The sequence below is a fragment of the Balaenoptera physalus genome (genome assembly GCF_965194825.1).
Source record: "Balaenoptera physalus genome assembly, chromosome: 4".
Classification (NCBI taxonomy): domain Eukaryota; kingdom Metazoa; phylum Chordata; class Mammalia; order Artiodactyla; family Balaenopteridae; genus Balaenoptera; species Balaenoptera physalus.
This window is the reverse complement of record NC_138891.1, coordinates 115,715,848-115,741,900: the sequence shown is the minus strand read 5'-3', so window position 1 is coordinate 115,741,900 and position 26,053 is coordinate 115,715,848. Positions and strand designations below refer to the sequence as shown.

The following is a 26,053-nucleotide window of genomic DNA, read 5'->3' as shown; positions in this document are numbered from 1 at the left end:
TTAACTTCAGCACACTAATGCACTTTTTTAAAACAACTAAATAATGTATATAAAAAGTGTGCTGAAATTACTCTTAATGCTTCACAAGAAGAGTGGCTTGTTTTATTCTTCTGCAAGACTATTTCATTACCATAATTTTCAGGCATGCAGAGGTGCCATAAAAACTCTCCTAATTACTTGAGTGTCACTGAACATTTTTTTTTGAAACACACAATATCACATCCATAATAGGCAAGGGAGAGCTAAATTGAGTGGCAACACCAAAATGTACCACCAGACAAAGGCTCTTCTTCAAACTGCTTCACAAGGCCACGAACAGAAGGAATCTTTTCTAATATTTTCCAGTAGGGGGAACTAAAGACTCACCATCCAGCTTTTAGCTCGGCTCGGGAACCTGCGTGAGTTCTTATAACCTGCCTTGTAATCATCCGAACTAGCATCAAACAACTACCAGCGAGCCTGTGATCACACGTGGGCCGGGCTCCACCGGCCACACCGGTGGCACCCCAGACACTAGCATCTCTTTGATCTAATGTGGCCTGCCTTAATCTTCCCGGTCCTGAATGGCATTCACTTGGTGGGTTCTGCCTTAATTTTCAAGATTTTTTCGTCTTTGGGCTGCAATTCAGCTGTTTTTGAGCTTCGTTATTAGCTCAGTTGGGTTTTCAGGTTTTCCGAATTTCCTTTCAGAGGTGCTAGTCTCTGGAGGGTAATAACTTCGGGTACCGGCCCCCCGCACCCAAGCTCCCTGATCGCCTTTCTCCATCCTAAGCGTTTTCTCAACTCCCTGGCATCCCTCAGCCCCGCGTCAAATTCATCTTTGAGGGGGTCATAAGGCAACTGAGCAACAGAAGAGGGGATGCCACCCCTTCCCCTCCCCCCCCACCCGGGATTCCTCAGGGGGCCATAGATCTTGGCTAAAACAAGCCAGTGGAGACTACAGATTTCTGTACATCTCCCTCCCCCCTTTTTTGTGCCTTTTTAACGACGGAGAAAGCACCCCGACACAACCTTTCCGCTCCAAGAGGTGGTTATATTGTTTCCTTTCCTTTTCTCCCTCCCGCTCAGCTTCTCATTTTGCTAAAAGGTGAAGAGTGAATGTTTGTGTGATTTTAACGGGTAATGAGGCTGCACCCGGGGTCCTGGACGGATGATCTTTTTCCAGAAAGCGTGTGCATCTCCGGCAGACGGAGAGATGAATAATTAGGAAGGGCTTCCATGAAATCGCTCACCGAGAAAATTACCTGCCCATTAAACGGGACGCGGCGAAGGGCAGGAGGCTAGAGCCCACCTATCCCCTCCGGAGGCGGGAAGGAGCGGGGGACGAGGAGGCGCAGAGAAGGGGAAGGAGTTGACCGGTAGCTTCGGCTCCGAATTTGTTAATGTCTGTCCCACGAGGACTCTAGGCTTTCCAGCTCCCCCTCCTCCCACTGCCCAGCGGGCTGGCGCCCCCTGTGCGGGCGGGTGGCGGAGCGTGGAGGTGGAGGCTCCGTGCACCCCCTCATCACCCCCCGCCCCCCCTCCCCGGGGCAGACTCCAAGCAGCTTTCATTCCTCCCCTCCCCTCCCGCCTCCTCGCCTTCCCTCCTCTAAGTCCTAACACCCGCGGCAGCTGCAGGAGGAGGCGGACGCTCTGCTGCGGGGCCGCGGGAACAGCGGCAGCGGCGGCGGCGGCGGCCGTACCAGGTGGACTGGCGGCTAGACCCGGGCGGGCGGCTGGACCGCGCGCTCCCCTGCTCTCCCGCTGCTGGGCCCCCGGGCTCACCCGCCCCGCTCCGCACCCGCCCGCCTCCTGCCGCCGCCCGGGTTCACAGCCGCTCGGAGGCGGCACCGCGGGGGGGGTGGGGTGGCAGCAGTCTCAGCCCTGCCCCTCTATCCCTCCCGCCTTCCCTCCCTCCCTCCCTGCAGCCCCACCACGTAGGAGTTCGGATTCTCCACCCGCCTCGTCCCGATTTCCCTTTGCCTCTCTTTCGGGAACGAGAGAGGTGGAGGGAGGCAACGAGGTTGCAAAGGAGAGGCCCGCCAAATCGGCCCGCCTGCAAAGTGTTGCTTTGACACATCCTTATTATGGAACTTTAGTGAAAAAACTCTGGACGTGGAGCTGCTACCCAGACGGAGACCGGGGGAAAGGAAACCAGTGGGCAGGCCAATGTTTTTTTTCGGCAGCGCGCTGGCAAGTTTGTGGAACACTTTCTAGGAATTAGGTCTTTTTCCTCTCCCGTCATCTTCTTGACTTCTGAAGAACGAACTTGGCTTTGGATTGCCATGGAGCCTGAGGAGAGGGGGTTAGACACACTTGAATAATCCCTCCGGCTGGGCTGAATTCGTGGGAATTTAGGAAGCCACAGTGAGGAAATACAGCAGCCTTGGGAGTGCTCTCTGCTAATTTGGATGGATCTAAATGTGCCCCATTCAAGACCTCTCCACTAACCCATTCTGATCTTGCCATTTGCTCTTCTTGACTTTAATTAGCAGCTAGAAAAGTCTAAACTTTGGACCTACCTCTTTTTTTGATACTTATTTTTGTACTTTTGCTCTCTGGGATTGGTTTCTTAAACAATCTGGATCCTTTTTAATATGTCAAAATGAGTCGGCTGATGTTTACACAACTACTGCTCTGTGGATTTTTATATGTTCGGGTTGATGGTAAGTTAAAATGTTTCTATCCTATCCCTCCCCCCCCCCCCAAAAAAACATTTCTTTCTGAGTCGGATGTGGGCTATAAATAAAATGACATTATATCTTTTGGTCCCTTTTGGCCAGGCATGGGGGCTTTGGGGGAAGCAGAGGTTTTAAGTCTTTTGTTTCTAAACTGCTGCAAATGGAACGTGTTAGGAGTCACCTATTGTTGTAATTTCCTTAATTAATTGAGGAGTTGGGTAATAAATGATGGGCTCTCAGTTTTGTTAGAAAAAGAAATATGAAAGTAAATCTCTTGAACGAGTCTAATACTCCTGTGCTTGTTCTCCATTTGGGGTTTGTTCTTGTATCTGAACTTTGGCTTAGAAATTCAAGTGAAATAAGTAATAGACACCCCAGTGAAAGTGCAGTAGGTTAGGAATTTGAGACAGGGATCAATGTGTATCACCTGTGTGCTGGTTAAGTGCTCTCCTAGCGTGATATCAAGAATAAAGATTTAGATCATAGGGAGAAAACTGTCAAAAGTAAGACAGGGCGAGGCTCCAGGAAGGGGGAAGCAGAAGCTGTGGGCTGGCTGTGGGCACGGAACACTCCGCTTAGTCCCTAGTGGCAAACACAATGGGGATCTGAAACAGGTGCTGTAGGTGTCTCGCTCTAGGTTGAGTCAGTCTGTCAAGCAGACAGCATTCTGCCTCTGATTCGCCTGTCTTTTGTTCAGGTTTGGTTTCCTGGGATATTTTCATAGGATGTCAGTTTCTTGTGGGAGGATTGCAAAATCCTTTTTTGTAGCTCTTTTGAATGATGAGTGGAAGTAATCTTTAACATGCTTTTTTGTTTGTTTGTTCCAAAGAAGAAAGTCAAAAGAACATTTGGTATTAACCTACTAGCAACTTTAATTTTCACATCAATGGAAATAATTGGTCTAAAGAGAAGATTAGAGCATGATATTTTTGCCTGCATGTGTGGATTGTAGTACTTTAGATTTTTAATTACTGTACTTGTTAATAATCTGAGGTGTATTGGTCCAGATACTTGAGCCATTATAGTAGCTTGTTGCTACATAAACTTTCCTCCAGTATTTGCATTGTGGACGAAGTCATTATTTGGGACACTGCCTATTTTTGCCCGCCTGTAGGAGCTAACTTTGTTCCTGGCAGCTGCTGTTGCACAGAGCCCCATGTATCAGACTCAAAAAGGAAGCTCTTCTATAAACATGAGGCAATACGGATGAGTTTACCTTCAGTCAAGTGGCTGTTTTCAATCCTGGACTACATAAGTACCCATGTCCCCCAACGATAGTAGGCACGAGGCGTTCATGTGGGCACACTGCTTTTTTCTTTTTTCCCTTCTAAGTAGTAGATGTATAGGAGTAAATCACTGTGAATTCTACTGTGGCAATATCTCTAATCATATCTAATCATTCACCAGACATTTTCTTCTTCAATACATTTACCTTTGTAATACATTTAGATTACCATCACAAAAAGGTTTTGTCCCAAGTGTTTTGATTATCACAATAAGACTTTGATATAACTTTTTGGATATGTTCTCACAAGCCATGCATTTATATACTGCAATGCCAGAAATGCATTATAAACTATATATTAGATTACAGAACTATCACCAAGTTTTTTTTTGTTTTTTTTTTTTTTTGAGTCGTTGTGTAGCTAGCTAGCTGGAATACAATTAAATTGCTCAGTGGAAGTGACAGAGGGAATCAGAAGAGCTTGGTGTTACAGAATGTAATTAATGTACCAGGGTGTTTGGAGATATATGAAACAAATGCAATTAACCACCTTGCTGGAACAGCAGTAGCAAGACATCATTTCTCCCCTTCCCTCCCTCCTTCGTGTCCTAGCTCCCTCCCTTCTTTCCCGCTCTCCCCTCACCTTGCCCTTCCTGTCCCACAGATACACCTAGGACCTTTGTTCTGTTTTAACATTATAGGATAAGGGTGTAGTTTGTGTCTGGGCCATAACTGTGCAGCAACATTCATAGTAATGTAGTGAAAAATGCCCAAGATTGAGGAGTTGAAAAGGTAGTATTAAATTCTTGTGTGTGTGAAACTAGTTTTTGGATTTAGCGTCTACTATGTCCAAAGCAATGGAAACTGTGGACACTTACTGAATTAGTATGTAAGTCATACGTTTGACATTGGATTGCCTTTGGTTTACCCCCCAATGATGACAGCCCCTCCATGGGGATTGTTAAAAATTTGGGATGTAGACAACACTGCCCTCTAGGCTATTTCAACACATTGGGATTGTGTGTTTACATATATAATGAGGGGGTTGTTTGTAGGATCTCTAAGCTTTCTTACTTTTCCAGGGTTCTATGATTTCTATTTACTTATTATCCTTCTTAGAGGTGTGTGCTTATTCTCCCCATGAATTTCAAATTTAGAGAAGCTTGTACCATTTCAAAGATATACTGACTCTCCTTGTGCTAGACACAGAAATTAATTTTATTCAGTGACAAATGATGCATCGATTTGCATTGAAATTTGCTTGGTGGGTTATTTATATGTGCATTTTTATAGTATATGAAAAATGTTAAGAGTTTTGCATCCTCATGGAAGTTACGTGCCATTATTATTTATGATTTTTCTGTATCTTGTGCCTGTAGGAATCTGTAGAGAATAAATATTAAGTTAGTTGAGAACTACAGGCAAACTTTTCTATTTGGGACGTAAATAAAGATTATCTCATTCGATACAGATTAATTAACCAAATGCAGATTTTTCTTTACTATTATGTATGAGAATATGTATTGAATTTAGCCTTTGTTCTCCAGATTTTCTTTATTTTTAAATAAGAATATGGTTTTGTAATCATTTACAGGGAACTAATATAAACTGTCACAAGACTGTTGGATTACATCTATATTTCATACATTGTGTCAGTTCAATAATTTTACAATACTGGTGAAAAGATGTTTTTAAGATGAAAATATTTCTTGTCTTTAATCCTTAACTGTTCTAAAATGAAAATGGCACTTGTGATATTTGGAGAGATAAAGATGATATGTGTGCATGGTGCAGATATATAATCTCATATAGGTTTATACATTTTGCTAAAGTGCTTCTTTCAGTAATGGACTCATTATTGTAGCCATATGTAGTCCATTTCAGAACTTAAATTGCATATAAGTAACCTGAAATTTCTTCTTGCAACTATGCACTAATATCACGTTTGAATTGGCTTTGTTTGAATAACATTTGATTCTAGGCAACATGTGGACCATAAACCAAAAGGATTTCTTAATACATAGAGAAAAGAGTATCTTAAAGAAAAAAAGGTCATGATTATATCAAAAAAAAAAAATTCTAGTCTTTGCATCCTTGAGCAACCTGTATAAAATAGCATCTTTGCTAATAGAAAATATGGATATGTAAGCACATTGCCTACATTTGGATATACATATATAGTAATGAAGGGAGCTTATGTATGTAGGATGTGCATGTCCAGTAATATCTGCTTCAGTAGTTTCTGCGGTCCATAGGAGTTATTTATTTATTTACTTCCTATGTGCAATTTGGTTTTTGAAGAGTTAGAAAAAACAGATTTTCCTTTTACTTATTTCTACTCCTAGTTCTCTTCTTCTCCTTCTCCTACTCCTCCTGTACCCCCTCTTCCTCTTCCTCCTTCATTTCTTCCTTCCCCTCCTTCTTCTCCTTCTTTTTTGGACCCAGTGGAAGGAATTAAAGAAATACTTGAAGAATGAAGAAAATAGGTGAGAGGTTTCTTGGATAACAATTTAGAAAATCTGCACTTAAAGGAGATAGGTTAATAATATTTTAACTTTGGATATACCCAGTTGGGGTCTTGACTCATCATTTTTCTTTTACAATCCTGTATAGCTTGATGCAAACTTATATAGTTCTTTTTCCAGTTTAGGCAGACAGAAGTCTACAGATCTGAGTTCTAGCAGAAAGTTATAGAGTGCTATATTGGAGATTTATTTTCAAAGAGAAGTATTGTTATGTTTCTGATAGTGTTTCCAGGTATAGACCTGTCAACCTAAATCAATACATTGATGTTGTTAATGATTTTCTTCTTTTTTAAATTATTGAATAAAGCATGAATGAATGATGACATAAAGTCTTTTAAGGGGAAAATTCCATAAACTCTGGCAGTGTTTCAGCATCGCAGAAATCTAATATAGCATCTAAAGTGTAGCATATTCACCCAAAAAACCTGTCTCTAACAAAACAACATTGGAGTAATCTAGGCCTCAATCCTTAGTGCTTTTTCCTCCATTTGCACCTAATCCTTAATATCTTTCATCTGGTCGCATGGGTTTTTAAATACTTCTTTATGCTGATACTTCTCAAATTGCCCTAATCACTTGTGGAAGAATGTAAATTGCATGAGATTACAACTTGGCTCTTCTATATACCATTGTATCTCCAGTGCCCGTACATTACTTGACATATCCAGCTGACTACATGACATCTTTGCTTGATATCTAATAAGAATATATCAAACTTGGATAGTAACTAGATTTGTTGTGGTGATCATTTCCCAATATATACAAATAGCGAATCATTGTGTTGTACACCTGAAACTAATATAATGTTGTATGTCAATTATACCTCAATAAAATAATTTAAGAAATGAATATATCAAACTCAAGCCATGGATAGAATTTGCTTCTCTTTCCAGTCATCTCCAGCTCAGTAAATGGCATCACTATTCACAGTTTTTCATGACCCCAGACTAGAAATCATTTTTGACTTGTTCTCGCAGCCCATATCTGACTTGTTAGTAAATCCTTTGAAGTATACCCTGATACCTACAATTTTATGCCTGTGTTTGTGATTTTTTCCCCAACATTTTAATATAAGCATTTTCAAACATGCAACATAGCTGAATTTTACAGTGAACACTCATATTCCCACGTAGATCCTACCATTATTTTACTATACTTGACTACCACATATCTATCCGTTTACCCATTCCTCTAGGCATCCATTAAGTCATCTTATTGTTTTGATGCATTTTCAAATAGATTCCAAATGTTTCTTACTAATTCAACCACTACCATCCTGGTCAACACCTGGGCTATTGGAATAATCTGATAAATGATCAACCAGCTTCCATTCCTGTTCTTCCTATACCCACACCTTACCTCCAACCAGTTAATTCTCCACCCAGTAGCCACAGGGACCTTTCAAAAGCATGTAAATAAGATAATGGCAGCTCCTTGCTCAGAATCTTCTGATGGCTTCCACTGATAACTCTTCGCAATATTTTACAGGACTCTTCAGATTCAGGTCCCTCACTGCCTCTCTGACCTCATCTGTTCACACTCCCTACTGGAGCCTAGGTTTAGACCTTTCTTTTTGATGTTTTGTTCCTGACTCAGGGCTTTTGCATTTGTTCTTTCTTTCACCTGAAGTGTGCTTCCCCTGATCATCGCGTGGGTGAGTTTTTTCGATTGATTTAATGAGTCCCTATCCAATATCATCTCTTCAGATATATGGACCACCTAATGTAAAAATGCTTCCCTTAAAACACTATTGGACTACCCCTCTTACCTATCTTAATTTTTATATGAGCTCTTATCACCTTCTTAAAGTTTGTGTGGGTGTGTGTGCACGTGTCCACACGCACGTGCACGTGTTTGTATAAACAACCTTGAAGGGACCTACATTGTACCCTACTTGCGAGCTAAGAAGTTAGACTGCTACGACTTCATGAGTGCTGGCAAAGGACATGAAACTCCTGGGTCACAGATGGTAGATCTCATTAGTCATGTCACAGCAAGCAGCATGACTTCATGTTTGTATAGATTTACCTTTCCCCTGAAGACCCTTAGGGGCCCAGGTAGATGATGCACACATAATGGGTTAGCCTCACAGCTGAGGAGCCCTGAGCTTGGGAACCAGGATATTTTATAGTGGACGATAAGGAAATCTGCCTAACCTTTGGCCTGGAGGGAAATATTGTCTTGACTATATTAGACAGTAAGCAAATCTGCCTTCTGTTCTGAAGGGAGACCATCTAGGGTTTAGAAGACTGTTTGCTGTATGCATATGTTAGTATGATCATTGTCTGCCTCTTCCACTGAGCTCCCAGGGCATGGACTTCCTTTGTCTATTTTGTTTACCTGTGTTCCTCTAGTGCCTAGAGCACAGGATGACACATAGTAGAATCAAGTATTTGTTGAATAAATGAAAATGTGCTTATGGAGTTCTTTTGAGATGTTTATTTTCATGCCCTAGCCCAACATGTGAAACATTTACCATTTGAACTAGGTTTATTTATTTATTTGGAGGTATGTATTTGTGTGTCTCTCATTCTCTCTCTCTCTCTTTAGAGAGAGAGAGTTATCAAATATGCATATTTTGACCTAAATGACATCATGATTTCTGATGATTTAGTATTCCACCTTTCACCTGGCAGGAGATATAGAATTGACTATTTGCTTTGATATGTCTCTTTTCTAACCAAGAGTATTTTCTACAATGGTGTGATTTACATGGTCACTCCCAATCCCCATACTAACACTGTTGGATGTTTTAGCACACTGTTGAGTGGTGTATATATTTTGACAAGGCACTCCTTCAAATGATTCTAATGTGCCTTAATAGGACCACATACACTCTTATCTGACTAAGGAATGTTGACTTATACAATGATATCTAGTCCAAAAAGTGAGACTTTTCTTCACCTTTAGGGCAACTTTTCATTTAAGCATAAGCAACAGATAAAAATGATTACTTTAGTTCAGGTATAGAATTAAAAAGAGTACTTCTAAAATTGGTCTCCAATTATATAGCTCACTAATAATTGAAAAAGAATGGGCTTCCCTGGTGGCGCAGTGGTTGAGAATCTGCCTGCCAATGCGTGGGACACGGGTTCGAGCCCTGGTCTGGGAAGATCCCACATGCCACGGAGCAACTAGGCCCGTGAGCCACAACTACTGAGCCTGCACGTCTGGAGCCTGTGCTCCGCAACAAGAGAGGCCGCCATAGTGAGAGGCCTGCGCATCGCGATGAAGAGTGGCCCCCACTTGCCGCAACTGGAGAAAGCCCTCGCACAGAAACAAAGACCCAACACAGCCAAAAATAAATAATAAATAAATAATAAATAAATAAAAAATAATAATAATTGAAAAAGAAGAGGAAGATTAAAATACTTGCAGCAACTGGAATTACCCTACCCTATCTACTGTTGTAATCATCATGTCTAGGACCCTGTTTACCATCATTGATACTAAGCTGAGATATACCCAGGAATTTAGCAGGTAGGACCCTCCTTATAGACCTACTTTTGATTTTAAGAAAATAACTCAAAGGAGTCTTACTGGAAAATTTATTTTTTAAAGCTGAGATAAAGCAAACATAGACATTCTCTAAATTTTGCTACTTAAATATTTTCCCCCAACAACTTCACTGAAATGATTGAAATATAATTCACATTATATTTCACAAACAAGTTACTCATGTAAAGTGTACAATTCAGCGGTTTTTAGTGTATTCAGAGAATTGTGCAACCATAACTACAATCCAATTTAAGAACTTTTTTGTCATCCAAAAAAAGAAGCCAAGTATCCTGCTCCTTACCTGCCATCCCTTCCCCAGCCCTAGGAAGCCACTAGTCAACTTTCTGTCTCTGTAGATTTGTCTATTTTGGACATTTCATGTAAATAGAATCTTACAATATATGGTCTTTTGTGACTGGCTTCTTTCCCTTCATCTAACGTTTTCAAGGGTCATCCACGTTGTAGTGTATATCAGTACTTCATTCTTTTTTATTGCTGAATAGTATTCCATATCATTTATTCTTTGAATTGTCAGTTCATGGACATTTAGGTTGTTTCCACTTTGGGGCTATTATAAAGATCGTTGCTATGAACATTTGTGTATTAATCTTTGTGTACACATATGTTTTCATTTCTCTTGGGTGTATAACTGGAGTGGACTTGCTGGGTCATATGGTAATTCTGTGTTTAACCTTTTGAGGAACTGCAAGACTGTTTTCCAAAGCAACTATACCATTTTACATTCCCACTAGCAATGTATGAGGTAAATATATTCTTTTAATTCACCGTGGAAAGAAAATGTTCAATGGTCTTTACAAGTTGGATATATGTTTGTAGTGAGACAATTTTATATGATAATAATATGCTTTAAGTTTCCAGTAGTCCTAATTTCTAATTCCTTCAGTGATTGTCTTCTAAGTCTTCTTCAGTTGCCCTGTAAAGTTTTACAAATGAAATTAACCCAAATTGAAATTGTCACTTTTAGCAGAGACTTCAACAATACTAAATGTAAATCACAGAATGATAACATCTCAGAGCTGGAGGAAGTTTTTGCAGTTTTGTGGTACAATTCTCTCGTTGGCTGGACAGATGGAGAATGAAGCTCAGAGTTTTTATTTTTTAATTAATTTTTATTGGAATATAGTTGCTTTACAATGTTGTGTTAGTTTCTACTGTACAGCAAAGTGAATCAGGTATATGTATACATATATCCCCTCTTTTTTGGATTTCCTTCCCATTTAGGTCACCACAAAGCATTAGTAGAGTTCCCTGAACTATACAGTATGTTCTCATTAGTTATCTATTTTATACATAGTATCAATAGTGTATATATGTCAATCCCAATCCCCCAATTAATCCCACCCTCCCCTTCCCCCCTTGGTGACCATATGTTTGTTCTCTACGTCTGTGTCTCTATTTCTGCTTTGCAAATAAGATCATCTATACCATTTTTCTAGATTCCACGTGTATGCATTAACATACGATATTTGTTTTTCTCTTTCTGACTTACTTCACCCTGTATGACAGTCTCTAGGTCCATCCACATCTCTAAAAATGACCCAATTTCATTCCTTTTTATGGCTGAGTAATATTCCATTGTATATATGTACCACATCTTCTTTATCCATTCCTCTGTTGATGGACATTTAGGTTGCTTCCATGTCCTGGTTATTGTAAATAGTGCTGCAGTGAACATTGGGGTGCATGTGTGAAGCTCAGAGTTTTTATGTGCCTTGTCACATAGCCTATTGCTGCTTAGTAGTAGAGCTGAAACTAGAGTCCAGGGATGTTTTTTATCTCTATACCACGCTTCTCTCAAAAGACTATTTCCAGCTTCTCAACCCTGGAACTCCTTAACAAGAGTTCCAGGCTCTTGTAACTAACTGAAAATGGCCAGCTGTTTTCCAAATATGTCAACAAGGGAGTTAGCTTGAGATGCCATGGCCAGCTGTTTTCCTAACATGTCAACAAGGGAATTAGCTTGAGATACCTTGAGGTTATTCATTTGATTCAGCACATGCTTATTGAGCACCTATTTATAAACAAAGCACCTTGCTGAGGGCTCTGTGAGGGACATAATGAAGTTAAATAGTTCCCACCTTCAAGGAGATGATTCTTTAGTAGAGAAGATAACAAATATTCAAGTCACTAAAATAAAAGTAGTATCTGGTAAATGCGGGTGGGGGGGTGGGGGGGTTGAAGGAACACAACATAGTCTGGGAACTCAGAGAAAGAATAGATTTCCAACTAGTGCAATATGGGAAGGGTCAACACCAAATGGGTCACTTAATGTGGGCCTTAGAGGAAGAGTGAACTTTTAATAGACAGAAAGATTGGAAATTGCATTCCAGCAAAAGGAATAACAGGAGAAATGGCATGGAGATGACAAAGGTGTGCTAGGGGCAAGGCAAGGAGTCTAGTTTAATTGTAACATAGTTGTACGGAGGGGCAGTGTGAGATGATTACTGAAAGGCAGTCAACAAACACTAATGAGTGAGTAAGAGCAAATAATTTAACCATTCTGAGTATCCTTATCTTTAAAATTGGCCTGGTAATAGTGTCTCTTCAAATAGCTGATATGAGGAATAGATGAATATATATTCATCACACACACACACACATATATACACCCATGTATGTATATATGTGTATATGGAACATATGTGTGCATATATATTCATATGTTATCATATATGGAATTAGATGTGTGTATATGTAATATATACCTGTATGTTACATATATATGTTATATATGTAGAAATTATATTAAAATGCTTTGAACAGTGCCTGGTACTTAATAAACCCCAATTAAGTGTTATTTATTATTATTTTTTATTAGCAGTAGTATTTTTATTCTATTGTTATTCCTTTCCTAGTATGGAGTAGAAGTAAATTTAAGAGGACCTTTTCTATCAGGCTAATCATGAACTACATTTGAGATGCGTTTCACGAGGATTTTCATATAACCTTTCAAGCATGAGTCTTCAGGTGACTAAATAAGAACTTTTGTTGCCTCTTAAGGGGACTCATCTGTGGCCACACCTATGCAACTGTGACAAACGTGCTGTGACATGTATATTTCCATTGCATCATGTGCTGATTACAGAGCAAATGGGATTCCCAAGTGAGTGGTATTATGAATGAAAGGAATAAACAAGAGAGGCATACTACAAATAGAAATTTGTTAACAAACAGAATGTGCTAGTAAAACCCTGCGTTTTGGTTCACATTGACTGATTTACATTTTTTACTTGGTGCTTTTGATATAAAGTATCATGAAGATAAATCTTGTAAGAGACAAAGCTTACTGAATTCCAAGTAAACACTTCTAGTACAGAAAATTTAAAAAAAATTAACATTGTCTCCACTCAACATTTTTTCCTGAATAGCCCGCTTATCTTTCTTATATCTAGTATAGACATCATTGATTCTAATACTTTTTACAATTATCCATTAACCAGATTTGCATGTTGAGTGGTTGTGTATATCAAGGATAACCTGACTAAAGTAAAACCATTGCTATTGTGGAAGCGATACACCATGGGTGTCCAGAAGCTGTGGACTCCAGTTTAAGCTTTACCACTAATTAATTGTATGACTTTAGATTCTTATAAAAAAATAGATATTTGACCGTGTACTCTTCAATGTCTCAGTCTTAAATTCTCTTTCTGTAAGTCATTTAGTTAAATGTCCTATCATTTGCATTATATTTGAGTACAGTTAGAGGGGAAAATTTATCCTGGAAAAAAATTATCCCAAACCATAAATATCCATCTTTGAAAATAATCACGAGTTATTGTTCAGTGTGCATGGGGGCTCTATTTTGATGTGGGCTTAACGATGTGAATATGGATGATAGTCAAAATTCACTAGCCTTGGGATTCACATCCACTTTCATTCATTAATGACCAATGGTACTTATTGTTTCTTTATGAATAAATGGGATTCAAAAATTTAATACTAAAAAAACAATAGTCTTAAGCCAATGTTCTTACTAGTTCATGGCCACTGTGACTAGAACTGTATGTGACATGGCAGTTTTAGCTCAGGAGAGGGGTCAACAGCCACTTTTTAATTTCTGTTGTAAGGATTGATGTGGGATCTCTTCCCCTAGTTTTTGGTCCCAAGCCTTTTTGGAAATGAACTGGAGAACATGGAATACAACTCAACTCTTTCATTACACTGCTTTTCAAGTTTAAGCAAAGAACACGGAAACCATTTGGAATTTAAAGGATTTGTCCAAAACCTGGGCAACAGTTATAACCAATTAAAATGTTCATAAGTATGAACAAAAAAGGGAGAACTTTTGACTTCCAAAAAATTAAGTCAAGAGGTGTTCTTTATAAAGAAAAGGTTATAAATTTTATAAATCAATGTTATAGCCATACTTTAAAGTTTAACAATATATACTTACAAATACTAGCAAATGCTCGGACACAGTACACTAATTTGTTAAGGTACATCTGATAATTATAAAATGTAGTTTTCAGGGGTACAGTAAATTAAGGGAAATTCAGGATGAACCTAGCAATAGGCATTCTAAGTTGTGTTTTGTATCTCTATTTTAAAGTGAACTTTAATGTGTTGTCAAATAATAGTGTAGTTATTGAAAACTGAGTTAAGTGTTGATCTATTAAAACTAGAACAGGCATTTCAGTTTCCCCACCTTAAATATGCAACAGCTTGTTCATTCTAAAACACCTTTGCTTGTCAACAACTACAAGATGCCTTCACACAAATGCAAATTATGCGAACCCCTCCCTAACTGCATCTGCATCATTGATTAGAGGAGATACTGAGTAAGAAGAATGTTACCTTTCAAAAAGAAAGTGCCGGGTAACTTAAACATTCCTCAGCATTTTTTCATTCAAAACGGACTGTGAGGAGTTAGAACATTGACTTTTATGGTTTCAGAACCACTTTTCTTCGACTCAGTGATAATGGTTTCAGAACCACTTTTCTTCGACGCAGTGATAATGGTTTCAGAACCACTTTTCTTCGACGCAGTGATAATCTCGAGTTAAAAACTAACAATGAAAGTGTATTTCCATGGTACCTGAGCCCTGTACTCACAAACCTTCAAGCTGTCATTCTGTTGAGGTTTGCAGCCTCCTTTTCTTCTCACAAGTGCTGTTGAATAACTTCACCAGAAAAGAAAGTGCTAACAGAGTTTACTGAGGAGTTCCTCACTGGCTATCCTGAAAACATGTAGGTGATTTTGTAGCTAAGTACGCTTTTAAGTGTTTCAATTCGCCTTTGTGATTTGAAAGCCTGGATAATGCGAAGTTGTAATACAAAATGAAAGAATAAAGAATGGGAAAAATATGTACAGCATGTGGGGACAGATTTTGGGCAGAGATACCTCTTATCCACCCCCCCCCCCCGCCCCATACACACATGACTGTAAGATATGAATAAACTTCTGAGTTGTTTGATACCTGCCCTCTACTCACAATCCAACAGACAACTTTTATTTTATGAAGAACATTTCCCGGGCTATGAATTATTATTGTACTTTTCTGTTAAACTGTAACACCTGTGATGTTCACCAGTTGGATCTTATGAAACTCCCCAGATTTTTGAGCTGCTCAGTAAAAGCGTCTCATCATGTTAAATTTAAATTCCAAGTTCGTTTAACTTTTTTTTCAGAAAGTGGTTTTTATCTTTCTAAGCAGCAACTAAGCATGGCATGCAAATAAGACAGCTAGGCAATTGCTTTTATAGTCTATCTTTCTCAAGGTGCGATTCAAAGCTTTCTGAACTTGGGGTGTTATAGGAGTTTATGTGTGATCTTTGCATTTGAAATAGTCCAGGAAGTGCAAGGATATACCTGGGAGAGGCAGTTTCTATGAACAATGAGGAGTGAGGGGGTGTTGGAAAAGTGAAAAATTGAACATTTGAACGAAATGAATTGGACCAGCATTTGAAACTCGGCTATATAGCAAGCGGACAAGCTGATATTTAGTTCTATGAATTGTTAACATTCACATAAAACAGAATTATTTAGCATTTACTGAATCCTTTTTGATAATCAATTTGGGATCAGATGCAAAAGAACATGTGTCTGGCTTTGTATGACCCCAAATTCTTCCGTTTTCCCTTTGAGCAGATGACATGCCTTCTTTGCTGACTGATATTGGTTGCTAGGAGAAGTGCACTGGTCTGGTCCCCTCTTATCCAGCAGTAAAACTAAAGAGTGTATTGAATAAGAAAAAGAGAGGCGGAACACAGTACAGGCCATGAATCATGACTTGTCTCCAATATGTCCACTTTGCTCCCATTTTTTTCCCCTTTAAACACTTTTGTTTTTACCAATGATGCTTTCTTTCAGCCGCTATCTATAATCCTTTTGGAGCCTGAGGGGAAGAGAGTTGCTAAAGGGAGGCTGTTCTGCTAAGAGTCCACTCAGAGCCCTAATAAAAGCCTTGAGAGTTATTCATGGGGCCACATTAGTGAGAATGCCCTACTCAGTGAATAGCATCAGTCAGCTGCCTTTGAAATCCAGTGATTAATACCTTCTGTTTTTAATGGGGGGGGAAAAGGCAGACAGGAAAGGTCTTCATACTACTTTGGCTCTTTTGCAAATTAGATCTTATATATTGTCAATGCTTTTGAAAAAGAAGTTGCTAAATTTTCAATACCTGCAGTAGTCGTTAAAAAAACAGTGTTTCATGAACTGTTAATTGTGGCTATTGTCAGATACAACTGAAATGGTAAAAATGTCCCAAATGAACGCTTATAAGAAAATCAGTTAGCCATTCTTATATTTTGGCAATGTTTTATGATGACCATCAAACTAAAAACATGATGTTAAGTGATTATATTCAAAATGTTGTCTACACTGATCTAGTTCACAGCATCCAAATCACATTTTTGTTTGTTTGATAAAGAAACTAATTACAATACTCTTGAGATTTTAGAGAAGCATCTAATGAGAAAGTGTTAAGGGCGGCAGGTGTTTGTTTCCCATGAGCACTTGAATATAAGGGGCAGTCAGTGATTTACAAAGAAGTTCTTATATATTGATACGTATATGTGTATATATATATATATATATATATATATATATATATGTATGTTTATATCTATAGGCTAGTTTAGCATAAGGGATTTGGGATGTTATCATTATAATCCATCCCTATTACTTCTCTTTATATATTTTGATTGCATTGAGTACATGGCATAGTTCAAATAGAGTTGTGTAAGGTTTAGAAAGCTTGCCTATCATCTGAGGTGCATAGATAGAAAAGCTTCTGGTTTTGGTGCCCTGTGTAGGCAACTAGAAAATGCAAGGTGGTGCTTCTTCATACTGTTTTTCAGCATGATTCTAATGTCATTCAGGCTGTTATTATTTAGATGGTAATTTAAGCCAAGCCTCAGTGTTCTTTTAAAATTATTCTAATTCTTCTGTTCATTTTACATTTTACATTTATTTTTGATGTAGCAGCTTAGTCTGGCTCTTCAATATGTACTCATGTTCATTAAAAAGGCTTCACTGTAGTCTGAATATGAGAACAAACAACATTTAAAGAACTCTGCGTGATGCTTCCTGTAACCTGTTTTTGACTCTGTGGAAGTGAAATATCTTGTTAAGAGGTGGTAATACCCAAGGGCAATCGGAGATGAAAATGTAACGACTTGGTGGGTGATGTCTAGAGATCAGCTTCGAGTGAGGTCTGATTTAACATCTTTATTAGTGACATAAAGGAGAGGACAAAATGATAAAGAAATTGACATATTTCAACATTAGAAAGCTATCAGGAAATTCTTCCCCCACCACCTACCCATACCCCCTAATGAACATAGAAATGATTTAGAAAACTTTAGGCAGCAAAAATTGTTAGCAGATTATGAACTAATGCCTTATTTGATATATAAATGTAAAGTAATTCTTCAGGGAAATAATCAGAAACCTAGATATCTAACTAGAGAGAGAAGCCAGCCAAGCAATAAAACTGAAAGGGCCCAGGGGATAAATATGGGAGTGGGGACCAGGAGAAAATGCGATTCAGATTAGGAGTGTTATGTCCCAGTTTTAAAGGTCAGGGGATTATAGTGCCCATTTAGGGAGTATTGCATCACTGACTGTGGAGATTCTCTTTCAGTGAGCGTGGCTTAAGTGCAGTTGAAATACTTCTTTCATTTTGCACTTCATTGCCAGAACATGAGTGTGGGAGAGAGATATTGGCAGAATAGAAGCAGGAGTGAGCACAAAGACAGATTCTTCTGGAAGATGTCTGTCCACTTAAAACTAGAGAAGGATGTACTTATTGCCTCTATATATCCTGACCTATATAGATGAGAAACAGTATTGAGATGGATCCCATTAAACTTTTTCAAATATTGAGGGGAAAGATTGGCAAAATGTAACCATGTTTAAAGTATTTCACCAACCACTTTTCATAACTAAATCAGAAAAACTTGGAAGCAATGAATTATGCTCAGGGGGAAAATACTCGTATTTTAACATTTTTGTTGATTTAAATGATAGGAGATGCTTAATACAAAGTTGCATTGTATGTCAAAGGAAAGGTAATAAACAATGAGTCCACTATGTAAATAGACAAGAATTGTAATCAGACTCATTGGCTGAACAGGATGCAGAACATAATCCACTTTCAACATTAGTGAGGTCTTATTAGACATGCACCCTTTGGGGCTATACAGTTTATGAGAAACGTGAAATACTTGATAGTCTCTGTTCTATAGAGAACTGCAAAATGATAGCAGGAATGGAAAATAATGTGTAAGATTGGCTTCATGAGTTGGCATTCTTTTTTTGTGTTTTTCTTCTGGTCTCAATATTTTGAATAAATTATTTTGAGGGGGCAGAACAATATCTTGTCATTGGATTTAAAAATCACCTTTCTTGGTTTCCAACATTTTCAGTTGTTTGATAGGCATCATATACAAGCTAGTACCTGAGCTTGGTGATTGTTTTATATCATTAATGATAAGCCCAAGAGAACAGAAAGAATGCAGAGCTGACTGCCCATGCCGAGCAACGCCATCCTGTTCTTTCAGTCTTCTGGTACCTGTGTTAGGAAGGGGAGCGTGATGCTGTGAACTGGGGTGCCTTAGAACTTGAAGAGCCAGGTAGTGACTATTTCTGGCTTTGCTGGCCATGAGGCATCCTTTGTCACAACTACTCAACTCTGCCTTTTGAAGGGAGAAGGTGGCCATAGACAATATGTAAATGAACGGCAGAGTTTTGTTCCAGTAAAACTTTATTCATAGACGCAGAATTTTTAATTTTTTAATAATTTTTTCATCTCACAAAATGACATTTTTCTTTTGACTGCTTTTTCCCCTATGGTTTAGAAATGAAAAAAAAAAAAAAATTCTTACCCACAGGTCATAGAAAAACAAGGGGTGGGCCAGCTTTGGCCTAAGGGTTATAGTTTGCTGTAGAATATAAATTATTGCTTTTTCATTAGAGTAGTAGAAGAAAGAATGTGGTGGGATGGGGCAAGAGGCAGATGGAGCCAGAAGATGAACACACCCCCCCCCCCCACTGCCCATATTACTTCTCCCATTTCATCACTCTTCATCCATTCTTTCAGCACATGTTCAGAGTGTACCTACTATGTGCAGTGGATTGAGCTCTTTAGATCCCAAGCCCCGACTTAAATACTGTCACTGCCCTCAAGTCCTGCTGCAGTTGAGGTATTTGTGCATTGCGCTGAGAACCCCGTGCAAGGCTGCCTAGAGCCTTAGGAGAAAGCTTCCTCACTGATTCTCCCAAATCGGTCCCCAGCAAGGGTCCCCCTGCCTGGTGTTGCGCATGCCAGTAGTTCAGTTCAGAAGTAAAGGAAAGCTTTATTCCTTGATCAGAGAATGGAGAGGTGGGCTCTCGCTCTAGAGTACACAGGACTACTGACAGGCCGTGGGCAGGGCTGCTTTGTAGGGATCCCGTCTGCCGGGGTGAGGGGGCCTGGGTTCTCTCGCGATAGTCGCAGCTGCTCTGCTCCGCCTCCAGATCGCGCAGCGTCTCTGCGCAAGGCCCGCCGCCGCCATCTTGGATTGAGTGTTGTGCGTGGCTTCTGCACGCGGTCTCCGAGCTGAGGTGTCAGCGCAGCAGTTTCTCAGGAGGAACTCTGGTCTGGAGGCCTTGAGGCAAGACCTCTGCACGGGGCACCCTATGAGCAAGTGCGACTAGGCTAAGCATCAAGGAAGAGGTTAGACCTTGTCGTATCACCTAGATTCCATCTTATTTTCTCCCCGGGACCCTAACGGGCTTTGCAGGTGACAGCTGCACACCTGTCAGGTAACTTGAGCAGAGTCTTAGGAAGAAAAAGAGTGTTGCGACTGCCATTTGGACAAGCGGTTGTAGTGCTTGGGGATAGGGCGGAACGTATTTAAGGCATGAGATTTCTTGATATGCTGTTTCTGGTTGAAGATAGGTGCAGAGAGGAGATTCCTCACTGGGAAATGGGGTTGGAGGGTTTCTGGAGAACGGCTCAGTCGTGGAAGGAAGGCAATGAAAAACTCACCTAGAGGTTTTAAAGTTGGTTAATGTTGTTCAAAAATGCAATATGTGACCTCTATGAGGGTGTTGTTAAAGGTGCAAAGACCAAAGGCAGAGAAAGCCCTTTAAGGCTAAAATGGTGAAGGCATAAACAAACAAATTGTCAGGAGATGTGAAACAAACTCTATTGTCAGTGTATGTGAAATGGATTAAAAAACTATTGAGGTAGATTTGACAGAATTGGACTGGGGGTGGGAGAACAAAGGAAAGAAAGAAAGTTCAGGAGAAAGTATTTTTAGAAGTTTAAGTTTAAATTGGGAATTTGAGAAGGTGAGTCAGAATTAAGACACCTCCAATTCTATTGGTTTTATTTATCTTTCAGATTAAACAAGAAAGATTTTTCTTCATATCCTTTTTTGCTGCTCCTCTAAAGTTGAAAATGTTGGTAGTTCTTTTGCTAGGTGTGATTTCTTCATGCTCTACTTTTTTGGGCTGGTGTAAATTTGAATTCAGCTTTAGATTTGCAGGTATTTTAGAGGTATGACATCAACTCCTATGTACATGCTTTCAATTAAAAATTTGTAGTTCCATTTGTATAGAGAATATAGCATCTTCAAAATCAAGAAGAGATTCACGAAGCTTTCCAAGAAATCTCTACTGCCTGTCAGTATATAGCAAGGCCCATGTTTACACCTTAGTCCATTTTATATCTGCTAAATTGTGCCAAGTAGGGCTCAGTGTTAGATGAATTAAATTTGTCCTTTATAGACAGCATGTTATGCAGAAGCCAATAGAGTTCATGCCACCTGACCCCAAATACGTTCAAGAATAAAACTTCCTGTTGAAGTCAAGGATCTAGTTTTCTTCCAGTAAAAGAGGAAAGTATTGCATGGAGTGGAGCAAGTCTGGACAATGGCTCTTCAAACTAAATATATTCCCTGTACCAATGTGGTAGTTAATTAACTACCCGGCTGGACCATAAAGGGCTGGGAGGTTGTGTAAGTGAGATTCTGTGCTTGCTGTACAATTATGTGCTGGCTGCTTTCCCCAAGTCCATAGAATTCTCTGTATTTGTCGTTCCTGATGTAAGAGTGTGATAGATAGAAATAGGATGGATCCAGTATCTCAGTAATTTAAAAGTAAAAAATAAGATGGACAGTGAGGTGATGAGGGCCAATTCCTAGAGTTACAAATTGGCTTTATTTTTTCAATTTTATGTTACTGTCATGCTATGGGGTCATATCATAGCTAACATTTGAAAGCATATGGGCATTGTGCTATAACATCTGCAACCAGTGATGGAGAAGAGGCTAACTCTATACAATTTCATCAATATGTATGTGTTTTATATCTATATCTGTATCTATCTATCTATATTTGCTTAAAGTGTAATATATCAATAATGAGATAAGAGTCCCAATAATTAAGTGCCTACATGTTAAATTTGGAGGTATGGTACAGGATAGAGAGGCAGTCATATATTTACAAATAACAGATACAAAAAAGTATTCACCTGGAACTCACCCTTGTATGATTGTACGCTACTTTTATAGTTTGATATTTTTTTTAAGATTTTTCTCTGTTATCCAACTTCCTCGGCCTCTTTCCATTAACATCAAACACTTTTGCATGTAGTATTCATCATTCTGTAACACAGAGCATATAATATTGAAAAAGATGTTCCTGGTGTTAAGGGTCTCTGCATAAAATTCATTCTCCTGGTGGTGTTATTAGGCCAGTAAATTGCATATTGTATTGATGAAGGGACTTTCATTCTCATAATAGTCTGTGAACTCAGGAGGGACTAGTTTGCTGACAGGGTGTATATAAATGACTAGAACAATAGAAAGTCTCATAGTGAATCTAGAATAGAAATATAGATGCTGTAAAAGAAAATACAGTAGACTCATTTGGGGCATACATAAATGACTAGAACTATAAAAGGTCTCATAATAAATCTGGAATAGAAATATAGATGCTGCAAAAGAAAATACACTAAGCTCATTCTCCTTTTTTTTCTCTTCATTGTGATCTCCTAACATGTTATCCTATCACGATATTTCTCAGTACCTTCAATTTCCATTCCATGTAACGGTTATAAAGAATTCTCCAAATATATATATAGAGAGAGCTCATTTAAGTACAATATATTCACATAAAACCTAATATAAATTGGTTTGGACTATAACTTGTATAATATAAATATAACTAAACTACATTTTTGTACCCCGAGGAACTAATCAAAACCAGTAGGGTAACTTTATTATACCCAATACCAATCAATTTATTTCTGTAAATTTATATAACTGCCAGATCATTTTTTACTTTTTCCCCTCTAATTTCAAGTTTTAAAAGTAGGGTCAAGTTAACCAAAAGAAGGTTTGTGAGGTGAACTTGGTTTGGCAAAATAGCGATTGTTATAACACAGCCATTTTAAGTAGCGTGAATGCATTAAAGAAAAAAAGTAAATGGAGTAGTTGAACTGTCCTTATAAATGAGTGCACAGTACTAATAATATCTTTTGGGAGAGGATTTAGGACATATTTTGTAGGTATTTATCTCACAATAAGAGGAAAGTTTCCTTCAGAGAGAAAACATTAGATCACAGGAAGGCCTGAAATATTTGAGTAACAACTTTGTGAAGCCACACTCAGTCTAAACAAGTTCTGGCAAGATAAAGTACTCAGAATAAGACAGAGAATGGCCACAAAGACCTGCTACTGTTTCCCAGCTCTTTTCTGTAATGTAGCTAAGACTCTCTTTGATGAAGTCATCCTTTCTCTATTCATTTGTGTAAAAGCACATTCTCCCGCTTCCTTTTTTCAAAGGAGGTGGTATTTAGTAAATTTGGTAGAGCTTATGAAGACCTAATTTTGTTTGATGAGATTCACTTGGATTAGCCAATAAAAATAAAGGTGTATATTTGTAAATGAAAGATCCTCTAGCTTATTATTAATATCTTAATTCAAGATGTGCTTTTATTCACCAGAACACTTGAGAACTGTGTAAAATTTTATTTTGGATTGTGAGAAACTAGCAATCTTTCATTTCTTGAAATTATATGGGCAGTTTGAAAAATTAAAGACTGGGAAATACTGGGAACTGAGCATATAGGAAAAAAAATATATAGTATATTTAGTGTAATTTTCACAGCTCTAAATATATAGGTAACTCAAAGCTTAGATATAAGATATACATTTTTTTGGCAATTACATTAAGGATTGTAGATACAATAACATAAAAATAACTTTTTTCAAATTTATTGCTTAATATTTCTAACATGAAACATAAAATGGTTGAATTGAAGCCATAATCATAATCCATAACACGCACAGTGTGTTTTGTAGATTAAGGAATATACATGTACAAGTATATATGTAATATATGTGTATATAGACATGCATATATGTGCACACATATACACACAAATGCATGCATGCACACATATACAGATATACTTATAATGTAGTTAAAAATTCATACAACCAAGTTGAAAGGCTTTGGCACGTCTATCCTTTTGTCTTAACATTCATGTGAATTAGTTACTGGCATGCAAGCCATCCTTTCTTGCTTTGAATTTTATAGTGTTTCTGTTTAATATGAACTTGGATTGGGATTATGATTGAATTTTGTCATTACGTGTGTGTGTGTGTGTGTGTGTGTTGTTTTTACCATCAGAAAAAGGAATAATTACATTTCTTATTAATTTGCTATTAAGAAAACTCTATTAAAATATTGGGGATAAGAAATGTCTTTAATGTCTTTTGTTAAGCTTTCAAATATCATGTGAATAGAATATGTGAATAAAAACCTTTGGGCATAGATGCTTTTAGCTTAATAGCAAACTAGGTTTATTCAGTTGCCTTGAGACAAAATTCATGAAAATTAAAACTACAATACTCTAATATTTAGTTACCTGAAAGTTCCAACCAAATGTAAGTAATATCCACAGTAACCTTGTTATTGTAATTTAAAAAGACAAATTGTGTGCTATCTGGTACATCCTGCCCTCTGTTCCGTAACATCCCTAAGAATGAATCTGTAACTCCTCTTAGGGCTAGTGAAGACCTCAAGTGATATTGTTAGTACTCTTGAAAAAGTAAAGGAAAACAATGGGTCTGTGGGATATGGCACTTAGGGATAAATTGTTATTTTTAAAAAAATTCATCTTGCTTAGCTATTTCCAAGTTTATGACTATTATTACTAGTTTAGATGATAGTGCAGATGCACATTTTTTCATTTAGTTCTCTCAGAAAATATTTACTGAGCAGTTGCATTGTGCTGGGTGCTTGGAATCGGGTGCTGAGCTTTCAGTTTAAGCCACAAAAAATCTACAAAATTTAGTTTGTTGGGCCTGGAGTCTTTCGGGGAAGTTATATTTATGCTGAGGCCTGTGGGATTAGAGATAGTCATGTGAGGGGTGGGATCTGGGAAGAGCATTTCAGACTGAGAGAAGGTCCTGAAGAGGGTGGGAGGGGGAAACCTGTCACCTTTGAAAACCTAGAAGAAAAGTAGAGGGGGAAATTGCGAGCCAAGGAAAGGTAGAAGAAGGCTGGGTTTAATGGTGCAGATTATATGGGTAAGGATTCTAAACTTTATCCTGAGACAATGGGAAGACAATGAGAAGACACTGGAGCATTGTTTTGCTCCTAGGGGAATTTCCAGGCTGGTAGAAGAGGTCCAGTGGTAAATCGGAATACTATGGAGTGCAGTTAGCTGTTAGCTGTGGTTAGCTGTTAGCTGGAGGTGGCCTCAGGAAGCTATGAAAGCATAATGAACCAAACCATTCTGGGGGGGAGCGTTGAGCTAAGGATTCTGAGGGGGATACCTTGGGCTGAGTCCAGACTAAGAGTTAGCTAGAAGCATTGCCTAGTCCTCACCCCAGACCAGTTACATTAGAAAGGCTGGGACAGGAGCCCGGGTGTCGGTTTGCTACAAGCTCTCTTATGGTTCTTCACACTCATCCAGTGTGGACAGTGAGAAGGTGGTAAGGAATGACACAGGAAGAGGTTGCTGAGGAGCTGGAAGTCAGTCGGTGAGACTGGAGCCAAATGGATGATGAGGGGATGAGCTAGAGAGATACCTAGGAGTTTGGCCAAAATAACTAAAGAAATATATAAATAAAATAAGTTTCAATTATGCTGCAATGAGGGATGCAAATAATCAACTCCCATAACTCTTTCTTCATCTCCCTGGATTACATCTTATTTCACTTGAATTGTAATAATTTATGTATAAACTTTATGAATCACACTTACGTTAGGCTACTTCATGTCAGGAGCTGTTTCCACCTTACTTGCTATTGCTTGTTGTGGGTAGCAGAGAACTGTACATTTATAAAGTGTTCAGTTGAATTAAATTAAAATGGTCCACTTCATTTAAGTCTTCTTTGTCCTTACTTGTTCTAGACTAAGCAAAAGCTACTCTTTTCCCTTGGTTTTGCTGAATTCATCAATGGTGTGTGCAAATTAAAAATGATCTATTCATCACAATATTTTCCTGAATATACACAATTTGTGTATTCTGAATTTGGGCTATCTCCTATCTATATTTGTGTGATTAAATCCAATTTATCATTTAAGAATATTCATAATGTACACTTTGTATTGTAATTGTTAGTTTACTTACCTGGATGGAAGGAAAATCTGTTTTCTTCATGTAAATTTAAATGTCTGC

General features: G+C 38.5%; 1 protein-coding gene across 12 annotated transcripts in view; it reads left to right on the top strand.

The window, feature by feature from the left end:
• Nucleotides 1–26,053, top strand: part of ROBO2 (roundabout guidance receptor 2) — a 1,245,885-nt gene that overhangs the window by 676,780 nt on the left and 543,052 nt on the right. For 2 of the 12 annotated variants that reach the window (XM_082460295.1, XM_082460301.1), the window contains exon 1: nucleotides 1,890–2,645. The exons of 7 other annotated variants lie outside the window; for them this stretch is intronic. In XM_082460295.1, coding sequence (XP_082316421.1) covers nucleotides 2,585–2,645 — 61 coding nt within the window. In that variant the 5' untranslated portion in view covers nucleotides 1,890–2,584. Of the gene's footprint in view, nucleotides 1–1,887; nucleotides 2,646–26,053 lie in introns of those variants that run through there. 3 more of the 12 variants (XM_082460299.1, XM_082460303.1, XM_082460294.1) reach the window with 3 other exon arrangements.